A 14,953-nucleotide genomic window follows, 5' to 3' on the forward strand; every position below is an offset into this window, starting at 1 on the left:
ATGTTCGTTTGACAAAATCCATTCCTTGGTTCCATGCCCAGTACAATGGAGAACCTAATAAAACTAACTAACTAACTAACTAACTACACAACTAACTAACTGACTAACTAACTACACAACTAACTAACTGCCTAACTATACAACATAAAAAGAACGAAGGAGCCATGATAGAAACGTCACCCCACACCTGACCTACGTGTGACCCCGGAATCAAAACAAAACGCAGCGCCGCCAACGCCCAACAGCAAAGGAATGAATGACAAAGAAATGTCACCTGACACTGAGATGAAAAAATCGCACCACCGCCATGACTTGCAAAAAAATTCCATACACACGCGCCCTTACCTGTGTGCCGTTGTCATGCGCACAATGGTTACCTAACCCAGTCTAAAGCCGTGTGTGCTACAGCAAGCTTACACAACCGTTAACAGTCTACGCTATTAGTACCTCTGCCAACTGCCTGTGAACCAAGAACCAGCGATGAGTCGTGTAGCCGTGGTGAGTGTGATTTTTGACGTTCTATTCCTTTGCCGATGTGATTTTTGCTCAGTAGCTAAAATACTAGCCCCTGGGTATTCGGCGACAACGCACAATTTTCTGACAGCCACGGGATTCTTGAATGATGCTTGCCGAGATATCGGTCATTGCGTGGGCCCCTTATTCTCTTCTTGTGTAGCCAATTAAGGGCTGAATTATGAGGAGCTTACAATCATTGGGGCCGAATCACAGGGGTACGGACTGGCTGCCTTTCGGCTCTAACTCAGGTGACCTCAATACGACCCCAGGTGTGACCATAAGACTGTTAGGTTTAAATCACTCACACTGGGAAGGACCCCTACTATTTTCCACAAGTCTGGTGGCTTCTCTTGTGTGGGGTGCGTGGCTCTTATTGGGGCAAGCCCGTCTTTGACTGGTCTCTAATTTAACATGCGAAACGTATGATTTAAAAGTACAGTTTTTTTTTGTCCCTTCGCCAGGTGACCGGATCAAACAAGGGGATCGGGCTGGAAATAGCTCGAGGATTGTGTAAACAATTCGACGGGACTGTCTACTTAACAGGTAATAATTACCTTTATATCATTGAATTAACTGAAGCAAAGGGTCTTATAAGTGTCATCATGTCTATGAACTTTATCATCTTCTCTCTCAACTATTATATACGTTTGTTACATATAAGGTTAACACGTTGACCGGTGGTAAATGTTGTGTTTTCCCCAACACAGCTAGAAATGAGAAGCTCGGACAGGAGGCTGTTCAAAAGCTGAAGTCTGAGGGCCTGAACCCCAGCTTCCACCAGTTGGACATCACAAATGAGCAGAGTATTCAGGCACTGAAGCAGCATCTGCAGGACAAGCATGGGGGCCTGGATGTGCTGGTCAACAACGCAGGGTTTGCCTACAAGGTTCGTTTCGTTTGTCTAGTTTTTATAAACAAATATATACTCCATTACATGAAGCTGGGGCTTGCTGAGAGGACAGGTGTCCTTGCTGGTGCAATTCCAGCCGATTCCGCTTAAAGGCGCAACTTCTGAGCCAATGTCACAATTTCGTTTTATTTGCAGAATGCAGATCCGACCCCATTTGGGACCCAAGCAACAGACTCTGTGGGGATCAACTTCTTTGGAACCATGGCCACTAGCAAAGCTCTGCTGCCAATCATCAGGCCTCATGGAAGGTGGGCGGAGCTATATCAAGTCTGATGCAAATTGGAATACAAGTTTCAGATGAGTTGTAAATACAAATTCCATTTTTATGGCACAAAACAACACGTAATCCGAGGACGTTATATACGTAATTGATGCTCATTTCATAACCTGAACTTACAAATTTTTACTATTTATGCTATTCTCTAGGGTAGTGAATGTATCCAGTCAAGTCAGCCAGATGTCTATAAAGAAATGCAGTGCCGAGTTGCAGGCTCGGTTCAGGGACAGGAGCATCAAGGAGGAAGAACTTGTGACGCTGTTGAAGAAGTTCATAGAGTATGTGTCAACGCTTGCAGGATAGCTGGAAACATTGAATGATATGTCGAAAGCATCAAGAGGAAAATGTATTCACAAACAACCCTTCCGATCGGAAAACTACGTTATTATTACACGCCGCACGGCGCGTGTTGTGGACAGATTTTTTTGAGCGTGTAAACAGGCCCGCCACCGCCGCGCGGCGATTTTCATTTGGCGCATCCTGGATGTGCCACACGAAAATCGACACACGAAAATCGACCCGCGGCGTTTACACGCTCAAAAAATCTGTCCTACGACACGCACCGAGCGGCGCCGTGCGTCGTTCGACAAATGATTTTTGCGCCGAGTAAACTGGCCTTAATTTTTAGGTATGAGATTGTAACTATGTGAATCTTTCTGCCGATGCGACCCAGCGACAGGAATGGGTACCGTATTTTCTGGGAATTCAAATCTTCTTTTGTGGAACAAAATTACTCTACTTATCCTCGAGGTTTTTTTTTAAATATTTTCTTCCACAGGAAGGCGAAGGCAGGGCAGCACAAGCAAAATGGTTTCGCCGACTCAGCCTACGGCATGTCCAAGATCGGAGTGACTGTCCTGACGTTTATCCAGGCACGGGAGATGGAACAGGACCCGAGAGAGGACGTCCTGGTCAACTGTGTAAGAACAACATTGTGCCGTATTTATGACGAGATGTGTGACTAATATGCCGATTTCAAATGGCAACGATTGTTCACCAGACAGACCTACCTTTTATTTCGGCCCGATGATAAACAAATATCCTATTTCTATTTTTTCCGGTGTTCATGTCTTGGCTTGCCGAGGTGTAGCAGCTTGTTCCGACTAGGTGTCCTGCCTGGGTCTGGTGCATGGGAGACCTGTAACCTTCGGGGGGCTTACGACACCTGGGAGGTACTAATTAGCAGCTCCGCTAGCACGTCAGCGTGCTATGAGGTGGCAGCCCCACCAGCTGACTAGCCATCGCAGGGCCAACAACCCAGCATGGCGAAATTTAACTTGTTGTGACGCCTACTAGTAGAAATCGGACTGACTCTCAAAATCGACCCTTGCTATAGGCTCGACGCTCATCGTGCAAGAGGACTGAGTGAGTGAGAGTGATGTCTTGGTACTCGGTACATGTGAGTCTCATTGGTACTTCCTTCAAAAAAGTTTAGGTTTGGCTTGGAATGGGGTTTTTGTCGTTTCAGATGTGTCCTGGTTGGTGCAAGACCGACATGGCGGGCGACAGAGCACCCAGGAGTGCTGCACAAGGTATGGATGGTTCAGGAGTTAACTTGTGACGTTTTAAAGTCTTTACCATATAACCAAATCAATTATACAGTTAAACATGTGATCTAGATTACCAACCTGAATATGTTACCAGGTTTCGAAGCAGTTGCAGCCTTGATCCTTGCAGTGATTTGTAAAAGTAGCATTGGTAGTTATCTAGTATTATCATACATTCCCTGTCCTTGGTGCTGAACACCTTCTAATTGCTATAGAACGGCATTTGTAGCGTCCTTTGCTTTGTGTATCTTTACAATTGATCATCACAACCAAAGCTTCATTCTCACTACATTTTTTCTCCATACATTCCCTGTCCTTGGTGCTGAATACTTTCCAATGGCTATATAACGATATTTGTACGCCCTTTGCGTTGTGTAACGTTGCGCTTTCTCAGCGCAGTTTTGAAAATATTCATTCTTTCTACGATTTTTCTTCCTTCTTTTCTACAGGTGCAGACACAGCAATTTTCCTGACCAATCTGAAACCCAAAGAGGCACAGGGACAGTTCTTCTATGACCGCAAACCCATAGCATTCTAAAGGAAGAGAAATGTATCGCATAACATCGCATAAGCATAGTGTATTCCGGTAGATTTTACCCTCCTTTGTGTGTGTTCGATGTATCCATGTGTATTCCGGTAAATAGGTGGACCCTCAGAAATCCTTGAACGAAAGAATGGGTCCATCGAAATATAGCAAAACGAGTTAGATATTGTCGTACAAAATATAGTGTATTTTACATGCATGTTGTGTCATATTTTTTATCATTAACGATTTTGTCCTACTTTACCTTTAATTGCTATGTTTGCTGCTGCATACACACACGTTCACACCGGTGATACAAATGAAAATTGTATGTGCACAAAATTACGTCCACTGATAGCCTCCTGAAACTTCTGTAAAGCAAAACAGCTCCGCGTCACTTCGAATAATGTGTACTATAGAACAGCTTTCCTGCAGTACCACTTATAAATAAATGGTGTCTCTTATATGATGTGCAGTCTTCAAGTTGTGGTCTGTTCATACGCGCATCTATTATCAATTTTTAGCTGTTTAATGCCACGATTGTTAGTTTGTGCGTCAATGAATATTACAAAACTTCCCTTCGGATCTCACCTCGCTAAACAAAGATTTCTAAGCTGATGAAAGACAGTAGATGTTCTTAAACGTCTGCCTCTTCAGAGGTAACACACCTGTGAATGAAGAGCAAACCAGTTTCTGGGGGTGTACTGTTGCTTTATACTTTCCTTTTATCTTTTCTGACCGACAAAAGTATAAAACGTCTATCTCCAAGATACATAATGCTAATAGTATCAGTCAGGAGAAATCTTCTGAGCTTAACCTTCAAAAGTGCACTCTTCGGCCTTAGCCACTTCTCAAAGGTTTTGATTATAGCAATCCCCAAGCACGATTTTCCCTCCCCCATCTGCTTGGTTTTCATTCATATGGTAATGAGATCGACAGCGAAAAGTCCACTTCTGCAAAGGTTGTGACCACTTCTGCAAGCGATCAGCTGATCGCAAAATCGCTTTTTTACGTATAACTAGAGAATGAAGAAATTTCTTGCGAAGACATTAAGCAGGACTATAATAGAGACTATAGAGAATATACTCTGAAAGCAAGGACACCGAAAAATGTCAAAAGTTTCATTTTTCTAAAATTCAAAAAGCGGATATTCATCCCCTATCACACCCCCGTTTTCGAGCTCCCGTTCCGAAAAGGCCCGTATCTCGCTAACGAAGCCTCGCTCATTCCCAGATTTGGCCATTTCGCGAGTTGGGAAACGCGATGGGATCTTATGGGGGTTTTAGTACAGGTCTTTCCTGCTCTTGTTCTTGACATTGAGGCACACTCCGACTGCCTAGATATCACAGACGTATCTAGAAAGAACCATTTTAGCTTGCATCTGTTCATATTGAGACAACTATTCCTAGAACGGCTTGTACGAGCGGCTGAATGCTGAGACTTTTTTGTCAATATTTCTGCCTTTGTTAATTGTTCACGAACCAATAATCTATCAAAAACGCACCATTTCGACAAAATAAACTCTTACACCGCCCTTTCAGCCTTTGAAACACTAGTTAAAACATTAGACATAAATTTTCTGCAATGTGTAATGTAACTTCGTATGCATAGTGCTTCAGTGTGATCTTATAGTTATGTTTCAAATGTAAAACATCCTTTACTAATATTGGCACCTTTCCTTTTGTCTTTTTTGTCTTACTTATTTGTACATCTAACCATCCATCCATCCATCCATCCATCCATCCATCCATCCATCCATCCATTTAAACACAAAGTTGACAACACAGAAATGACAGACACTGGTTTGCATAAATTCATATTCATTCTATTTCCTCACCAATTCTTTTTTTTGGGGAACACAGTTTGTTCTTATGCTCTACATTACAGGTTTTTGCCAACTTCCAACACAAAATAGTTCAACATAAAATCTACCACTGTTTGAATATCTACAACAAAAAACTTATTTTTTTTCCGCCTCTCAAAAGGCAAGTCGTTGTGATGAACATTTGTAGGGCTTAAAACACGATGAAGGATTCTTAGCTTTTAAAATGCAAATATATGGAATTCTTGAAAAGGACAATGAAGGGGAAACTATGGTGAGGAATTACTAAGGTTAACTATGATAGAGATTGTCGTGCTGCGTGGTTAAGGAGTGTAGCGGCCATGTTGTGATTATGGCTGAGACCACTGGACGCACTGTGAGGCCTCGCACGAGCACTCCAGGATCACGTCGTACTCGTGTACGACCTGCGTGAAGTCCTCGCAGACCATGTCCACCTGGCGGCGCTCGGTCTTGGTCGGCTTGCAGCAGTTGCAGTTCTCCTGGTATGTATGAGGCTGCAGGAGGAGAAACACATGTAGAACATTAATGCTTGTTGACCTGTTGTCATCGTTCTAATTATTCTTTGGTCCTATTGAAACAAGAGGCGAGTAGTATAGTCTACCCTTGCTCCCGGGAATCAAACTCGTGCCGAATCCCAAACAGCCAGCTTACGAATGCAATGCGCTAACCACTACACTATGCTATTTTCTCATAAACCAAACACTTAAAGGAAATGATGACTAAAAGAAAGACAGAATGAGATGCTACCTTTTTCTTTAGTTTTATATACTATTGACAATATCTTGGTATAAATCAAGCTTAGAAACTTCTTTGCATGGCCTATCATAGTGAGTTCAGAAATCCTTACAACAATAAATCCAGACAAATTCATAATTGAATTGAATTGAATCCTACTGATTCTGACGTAAGGGCACATCAAACCATTGAATAAGACCTTAGAAGTTACCTGTGAGTAGTCGTCTGGGAACACCACAGATGTTGAGGAGCCGCAGCGACCTTCACACTCGGTGACATTGACCTCCACGATGGATTCACAGATGCCGACCTTGAGTTTTGTTGGATGACCTTCCTTCAGGACAGCACTGCAGCCGTGGCTGGTCTCTGTTGTAAACACAAGAGGGATAATTTCATTAACTTTCTATTCATTTTACTTCATTATTGTTTTTGTGACCTAAGTATGGCCAAAACAAAATGATTTGTTACTTCTGAATAAAAAAAAGATAAAGATAAGACTGAAGTCAAAGATCAACATAAAACAGGTTTAGAAGAATGTACACATAGTTCTAGGGAATAGAATAGTTAGTTGAATTTTTATATCTCAAAACCAAGGCAATAAATTGCTGTGGTCTAAGATAATAAAAATGCTACAGTAAGCACGGTACACAACAATATCAAAGTTAAGAATACTTACCCTGGCAGATCTGGCAACATCCATTCTCATCCATAGCAATGAACTCCTGCAACAAGAGACAGACAAAAACACATCAGTACAGAACACAAAAAGTCAGTAGTAACAGCCTCATGACCGTAGCCATGGGGGGTTAGGAAGAACTAAATCTCCAACTGGTCGTGACAGAGAAACTGATGTATTGTACAGTATTTACAAGTTCATTGTACTAGGGAAATGTACTAGGGCTCTTTTTGACAAGTACTGTGACTCTTTACGGTAGTGTGCATGTCGGGTGAGTGCCAACAGCCGGGATTCGAACTCCCAAACTCTTGGTCTCGACCTCCCAACCTCCTCGCTGACCACTGAACTACGCACGCTACCTGCCACAGGACCATAAGAGTTGTGAGAAATGTTGCCATGTCTCACCTGTGGGCAGCCTGTGATGTCTGGGCATGTTGTGGTGCTGCATGTCGTGTATGGGCGGCCATATTGTTCCATGCACACACACTCCTCCTGTGGGCAAGATCCCTCAACGGTCCAGGTCTCTCCAACCTGGGGAAAACAGATGCTTGGTCACGTTTTTGTTCAGCTAAATGTGCCATATTCTTACAAAAATGTTGATGGTAGGATGGTCCAGGAATTTGTGATGCCTTAAATCTTTACCATACATTATATCAACTAAATTATACATTGTCAATTAAACCTGTGATCTTGACCAGAAGTAGTTGCAGTCTTGATTGTTACAATGGTGTGTAAAAGATGAATTGACACATGTTAATGATTGAATACATCCCCTGTCCTTGGTGCTGAACACCTTCCAATGGCTATGGAAAAGCATTTGTGGCGCCCTTTCTTTGTGCAACTTTACAATCGATCATAATTATTATAGTTTTTGAAAGCTCTATTCTCACTACAGGTATCCTTTCTTCATACATTCCCTGTCCTTGGTGCTGAACGCCTTCCAATTGCTATAGAACGGCATTTGCAGTACCCTTTGCTTTGTGTAATGTTACAATGGAGAGCGTATTGACAGTACTTACAGCGTAGAGCTGAGGCTGGTCCTCTCCTGGCATCTGGACAGAGCAGTGGGTCTGTCTGCACTCACCGCAGCACTCGCCACCAATCATCACCAGCTCAAAGCCCTGAAACATCACAAACTCATTTTAGACATGCATTTTGCTGTTTTTTCTGTACAACATATGCATATAAGAAATACAGAAAAGATACCAAATTTCACTTCTTTGAATCCTGAAGTTATCAATTATAGATGTATTAGGAGCTCTTCACAGGTATACAGTTTCTTATTATTACATGTATATTAGAAATCATTCTTTATCATAATTCTTTATCATAATAATTTGCCCACAAAGTCCAATTTACTTCTCTAATTGTCTCTATCTTTCATTATTTGTCCTTTAAGTCTTTACCAGTACTTGGACATTCCAGGTCTATTCAAACATACAGTCTGTCCTAGCAAAATATTAGCGTGAAAACCCCAGATTTTTGTCTGGTAAGAACTTTGACTTGAGTTCTGTCATGCAGGAAATGAAAATAGGATGAGAGGCTTCTGTAGCGTATCAGGAGTGGTGATTTTAGAGATTTACTTACAGCAGGACAGTCGTCGGCGGTCGGGCATCTCTGAGTCTCACAGAAGACCTCGTGTTCTCCGTTAGCGTTGGCCTGCTCACTGCAGCGGCAGACTGTGCAGACATCTGGAGCCCACATCTCACCAAGCTGGGCACAAGGAGGGATAGGTACAGATTAGCAACACTAGAGGAACCAAGTACATGTAGCAACTGTTAAACAAGATACATTTTTAGTAGTACTTTAATGGCTAAGTTCCAGGTGACGTGAACAAGCTACTACCAACACTTTCACCTTAGCATCTCAACATACATTTTGCTTTTTTTTTCTGTATAACATGCATATATGAGAAATACCTAATACAAACTTCTCTGAACGCATATCTAAGTTGTTTAGAGAGAAGTCAGCTTACCGTGTACAGCTGGTTCTGGTGCACACAGCCCTCACTTGGTGGTCCTAGAGAAATGAATTACAACATCAAGTTAGTAAAACGTGAAAACACTACATTTATGCCTGAAATTGTATTACAAAAACTTGCATATAATTCTAGTTTCTATCTATCTATCAAGTAAATTGTTTTGAATAATGGCATTGCAAACATCACTTTCTAATTAACATCTATAAGGAATGTTCAATTGTCTAAGTATAGACAAAGTGATTCTAACTTACTGCATTCATAGATGGCGAATCCGCAGGATGTGACTCCTGTAGCCTGGACCTCATAGAACTGGAGAGATGGAGAAAACGTTTCTATATCATCGTACTGAACAATTTAATAACATGATGAAATAACTCCTAGTATTTAAAAAAATTCAAGTTCTATAACTGTGAAAAGATATCTGACAGTTTTTTACTGAGTTACTGTTAGTGATTTGGAAGAAAAATCTGGTTGCTGTTCTTACCGGCTGGCAGGTTGGTGGTGGTGGTGCTGTTGTGCACTCTGTGGGGAGAAATGGTCAAAGTTGTGGTCAGAATGCTGCCTCCAATATATAATACACAAAATGATGACCTTTACTGCACAACAACATAATTGTACAACATACAATGTATGACATCTACTGTCATTTAACAGCATTTTGCCTCATAGATATCACATTAAAAGAATGACCAGAAAACTGACTTTGAAAATCCATTTTGCCGCCCTGAAATTGTATTGGATGCCATTACATGTAGAAAGATGCCCAAGGTGTAGAGGAAGGCAGCATGTAGATGTACTTACCACATGAGTACTGAGCACAGCACTGTGAGTTGTCCACGGCCAGAGTCATGCCCTGAGAGGCGTCGCAGCTTGGGATGACGGCTGTTGGGCACTTGGATGCCTCGCAGACTAAACAGGGAACAAACAAAGGTATAAACATTGACTATGTGAACTTGTCAACAAGATTTCTCTTTTCTAAGGCTGAAGATGATAACTGAAGAGTGATGGAAGCAGTTACAGCACTGTTGGTCTTATCTTCTGCTTATGTGAATCATTTTCAAGCGTGGGCCGCAAATGTTTTTATATAGTACATGTAATTAGTGAGAAAATTTGCTGCGGTCTTGTCTCCATGCCATGTACTAGGTTATCTAAGAAGACCACTTTTCCTCTGTCCCCTTGGTGACTGTCTTAGAAAAGTTTGACTGTATATTGAAGCCACAGATTATATTATGGTATTATAACTTACCACAAGTGTAGTTCTTGCAGCAGTCGCTAGAGTGCAGTTCCATGAGAGTCTCTCCGTCAGCACAGGTTGGTGGAGTAGGCTGGAACGGACAGTCAGACTCCAGACACACTGTCAGGTGATCATACAGAATAAAAATGTTAGTTTCAACTTTGGCACTGATCATGAAACTTGGCATTATTGAAAAAAATTAAGCTATTCTTAGTTAAGCTATTGCAATATTGGAGAGTCTGTGTTTGCGACTTACGTGTGCAGATCTCCTGGCTACAGCAGTTGTCAGCGGTCAGCTGAGTGTCCAGCTTCCAGCCGTCAGCGCAGACAGGTGTGCTGAAGGTCGGGCAGGTCTTGGCAGCGCAGGTGATGGTGTCGGCAGCTGCGCAGGTGCAGACTGTGCAGAGGTCACCTGCTGGGTTCCAGGTCTCACCAAGCTGGGGGACAAGATAACACATTCCTAAGAAAAAGACTGCAAGTCTCCAAGCCAAGATTTTTATTAACACTATCACCGTTAAGTCTATGCTTAGCAAAATGATACCTTACACATTTATCTTCAAGGTTTACAAGTCTTCACACAATTCAGGGATGTATTGTTTGTTAATAGTGAGATAAATGAGACTAAAAGAACAGGTCCTCACCATGTATCCAGTGCCGTCCTTCTCGAAGCACACAGCTGTGAAGAGAAAAACATGCCTGTTAGTTGAACTTCAATTACAAAATGTTCAAATTTGTCAGCCTACTTTTTTGGCCACACCTCATCTGATTACTTCAATGGCATGTTAAGATGAATTGAATAATATGGTAACTGTGCAGTGATATGTGAAGCCATGTGACAAGTCTCACTGGGTCAATTGAAGAAGACTGGTCGAAAGCTCAACAATTCTTCATCTTGGAACAACAGTTTTAACTTTAAACATGTAACTGCCAACACAGCTGAGAAAGACCGGTCGAATTCCTTCTCATCGCTGTCATTTTCCTAATGCTACAAATGATGCCAACACAGATGAACTTTAGTGACAGTGTAAGGTCTGGGTTACTTACGGCACTCCTCGGGAGCCATACACTGTCCGTCGTGCAGGACCATGCCGTCAGGACAGTAGCAGCCAGGCAGGGTGGTGTCACAGTTCTGGGCGGTCGGGTCGTCACAAGTGGCCGGGCAGCCGGTGCCGCACTCTGTGAACTCCATCGGTGCTGGGCAGTGGATGGCTGAGGGGGAAAATACAGTCTTATTATTGGCTATGTACATTGTATCGATGCATTTGATTGATAACACAGAAAAATTCTAATATGGTAAGTAGCATGTACTTTTAAGACACATTAGTTTCACTGATTTTTTTAAATGAAATACTTTTAAATTGTCCCCTTAAATGTATTACACCTAAGACCATGATGGAGACTTTTCATATATTTTTTTGAGCAGAAAATTTGTTAAAAATGGCAATCTTTCCCCAGACTGCTACAGGGTAACTTGCACCAGAGGCTTACAAACTTTGACAAATGGATTCTGGCTAGAAGTTATGGCACAAATGTGAAATGTTGACTTACGGCAGAGGCCGTCGTCCCTCCAGTCCACACAGATGCCCTGCATCAGACACATCTGGGCGTAGGCAGCGATGGCATCGCAGGCCTGGTCCTCGGGAGTGTCCAGGTCAGAGTTGCAGACGTCAAAGATACAAGCCTCGACGAAGGTGTCTGGGTTGATCAGCAGGTTGCAGTCCTCGAACAGTGGTCCACGGATAACCTACACCACCAGACATACAGACGGTCAGTAATCATATCAACAAGTCAACAAAGTATCCAAGAAGTAATCAACCATAAGTAAACAACTGACATAATGGTAGCCTGGGTTCCATCTGAATTTTGCTCTGCTACCGGTATGCAATTTTTTTAGTGTAGTGGAGCAAAATCCGCATGTACCCAGCCTAACATTACAGTCATCATAATGTCGGCCTGTGTTAAACAAACGGTTGGGAAGAAATTTACAATTGAATTACCCACCAACAAAATAAAATTATGTATGGAGTTTGAACATAGTCTGTGAAGCACTTTCCACACAAAGTGGGATATGGGTTTACCTCGCAGCGGTCGGTTGGCACGTCGCAGACACCGTTGGGTGGGAAGGTGGCAGGCAGGATCTGGCAGTACTCCTCAGGGGTACCGGTCACTGGCTCGTCTGGGCCGCTGAACGGCTCGTATGGCAGAGTACCTGGTTCCTCTGGGATACCACCTGTGGTACAGGAAGACATTTGGCATGAAGATTGTTACCACTGGAAATATAGACATTTTACCTTTCTCAACTTCATCATTATCTTCTTCATTGAACATTACATCGAAAAGTTTCAGACCTTAAAACCTCTCTAGGAATAATCCTACGTGCGCAGGCCTGACCCAACACAAATGAAAACATGCCTCATCAAACTAGTGAAACCTGTAGGCAAGGTAATTGTCACACATAGACTAATGATTGCAGAAGTGTTTCCATACCTGGGAACTGCTCAAGCCAGCTGAAGGCAAACTCATCAGGGATGCTGGAGATGGTGCCGTCAGGCATGGTCAAGTCGTTGTTCTGGTTGTAGTCACATGGACCTGAAATGTACAGAGAAATGTTTTACACACCGTCGACTACTTTGTTTCAGTTGTTTGTTCTCAATTATGAAATTACTCAATAGCTCTGTAACTTTATGCAAGGCCAGACTTAAGAAACCAATAGCTTTTCGAGCTCTTTGCTTTACTGCACAGCACAGAAGACAAGCAGACACAGAGAAAAGCAGTCTGCAACAGACCCAAGTCAGCTCATAAATGTGTCCTATGTGGCAGACACTTTTATTCTTGTATAAGACTGTCCAGCCATAGCCAAAGCTGTAGGGCTGTTAACAATTGGGATTTTACCATGGTTCATACTGACTGAAGGAGGCCATATATAAAGCATGTACCAGCCATATGAAGATAAAGAACAGAAGTGTACATACCACAGAGACCCTCGGTGCGGCCGTAGTAGCGGGAGACTGGCACCTGGACGCTGAAGCCGTGGTTGATCTCGTTGAAGGTGACGATGATGTTGAGTGCTGGGATCTTCAGCTCCAGCTGCAGACCGGCCAGACGCACCTCCATGCCCTGAGTCGTCACTGGGGCGTTGTAGCCCACAGAGGAGTAGGCCCCATCAACCTTAGCCTGAACAACACAACCCACGACATGTTTACGACCTGGCATCAGATGTCTTGTGTTTGACATAGGCATACGAAATTACAGAACCTACAGCTGTGAAGTTATACATTGTGTAATCAAGTGAGAAACTTACAATTTGACATTATCAACTGTAATCTCACCGTAAACTGCAAGATGTTGCATGACTTGAATACTGCCAATACATACATGTACATGTAGGTACACATAAGAATGACACAACCTATCAGACTGGTCTTGTGAAGGTCTTATTTAGCTTCCAAAACAGGTGTGTTGTGCCTCAACAGGGTCTGTAAACAGACAAACAAACAAGACTTGTTTGAAAGAGACGTTGTACTTACAACACGGCCGTTCATCAGAGTGATCTCGTGGCCAGCCATGGCGGACAGTCACAGCCTTGGTGCAGGTTCCGCGCTGCTGGTAGTGGCACTCAACATTGTGGACCAGAACCTGGGCAGGGGTGGGAGGGGGGCAACACACGTTTGTCACTGACGCTCGGCATAAACTGATAAAGATTCTTCATGCAACTTTAATAATAAAAATGACTAAAGTGATATCTGAACGCTATACTAGTATTACTGAACTGGTAGGTTACAATTTCAAAGGTAATGAAGACATTAAAGCATCACTGTTGAGACAAAAATCTGAGATCAAATACGAGTACAAATACTGGACACTGAACTGGACTACTTTGAGAGCATGTACACTCAACTGAGACGGGGGCCGATATAGCCTGCCAGGCAATTACGGTTCATTATTACTCGAGTCACGTGTGCTCAGGTCACGTGCTCAGAGTACATGTAATTGATCATCACTGAAGAAATTTGAGGTGAGCTATCTTTGCTGTGTTGACCTCAAGTATTAAACGTCACTATGGAATGATGAGCTTTCATGCTGAAGACCATAGCCTAGAAGAAGAGGAGCAGAGGCGTACCTCGTAGTCATGTGCTCTTGTGGTCATGTCCCTGGACAGAACGTATGTGCAGTTACCCTGGAATGGATAGTAGGTGCCGTCGAAGCTCACGTAGTGAGGATCACCATAGCCATAGCAGAAGCCTGGGAGAGAGAATCAGAGTCAAAGTTACAACACAAACCTCATATACATGTTGTACTACTTTCTGTATAACTGTGCATTAAAACAGCCTCATTCAAAAAGTATTAGTAGTACATCATAAGATATTTCCTGAATTCTTTTTGCTACTGTAACAACGATTGTAGGAAAAAATGAGTTTTTGAACACCTCAATCCTTGGTTGATAACACTGGTACTTGAAGGCATGACTACGGTACTTCTTCTGTGAATAGTTTCAGCTTTGGTCATAGTTTTAGTCATCAGGTTGGTAAGTTACTGACAAAAGAGAGTTTTTTCTTGAAAAAGTCATGTTTGAGAGTTGAAAAGCTTGTGTGATTACTTACAGTCTGTGCACATGTCTGGCTTGACACACTCGTCACCCATGAGGACCATGTTGTCTGGGCAGACGCAGCCCTGGACACACGGCTGGTCGCAGGTGTGGGTGGGGTCGTGC

The 14,953-nt window shown here is 42.7% G+C and overlaps 1 protein-coding gene and 1 pseudogene across 2 annotated transcripts; one reads left to right on the top strand and one right to left on the bottom strand.

Moving 5' to 3' along the window:
* The first annotated feature begins 111 nt into the window (after positions 1-111).
* LOC109478761 (carbonyl reductase [NADPH] 1-like) lies at positions 112-4,242 on the top strand. Its single transcript, XM_019780515.1, has 8 exons — positions 112-498; positions 978-1,059; positions 1,224-1,402; positions 1,562-1,674; positions 1,853-1,981; positions 2,482-2,623; positions 3,172-3,235; positions 3,700-4,242. The coding sequence occupies exons 1-8, from the start codon at positions 481-483 to the stop codon at positions 3,786-3,788; spliced, it is 816 nt and encodes a 271-aa protein (XP_019636074.1). The 5' UTR covers positions 112-480; the 3' UTR covers positions 3,789-4,242.
* Positions 4,243-5,576: 1,334 nt separating this feature from the next.
* LOC109478748 lies at positions 5,577-14,953 on the bottom strand (annotated as a pseudogene). The gene is made up of 21 exons (XR_002140755.1): positions 14,844-14,953; positions 14,363-14,484; positions 13,770-13,878; positions 13,215-13,416; positions 12,730-12,831; positions 12,321-12,472; positions 11,791-11,986; positions 11,287-11,451; positions 10,884-10,918; positions 10,499-10,679; positions 10,255-10,362; positions 9,810-9,917; positions 9,493-9,530; positions 9,260-9,317; positions 9,003-9,046; positions 8,615-8,740; positions 8,047-8,148; positions 7,433-7,558; positions 7,028-7,073; positions 6,563-6,717; positions 5,577-6,110 (listed from the first exon to the last, which is right to left on the bottom strand). The product of XR_002140755.1 is annotated as a von Willebrand factor-like (transcript).

Source organism: Branchiostoma belcheri, unplaced genomic scaffold, assembly GCF_001625305.1.
Source record: "Branchiostoma belcheri isolate BF01 breed outbred unplaced genomic scaffold, Haploidv18h27 scaffold45, whole genome shotgun sequence".
Lineage (NCBI taxonomy): Eukaryota > Metazoa > Chordata > Leptocardii > Amphioxiformes > Branchiostomatidae > Branchiostoma > Branchiostoma belcheri.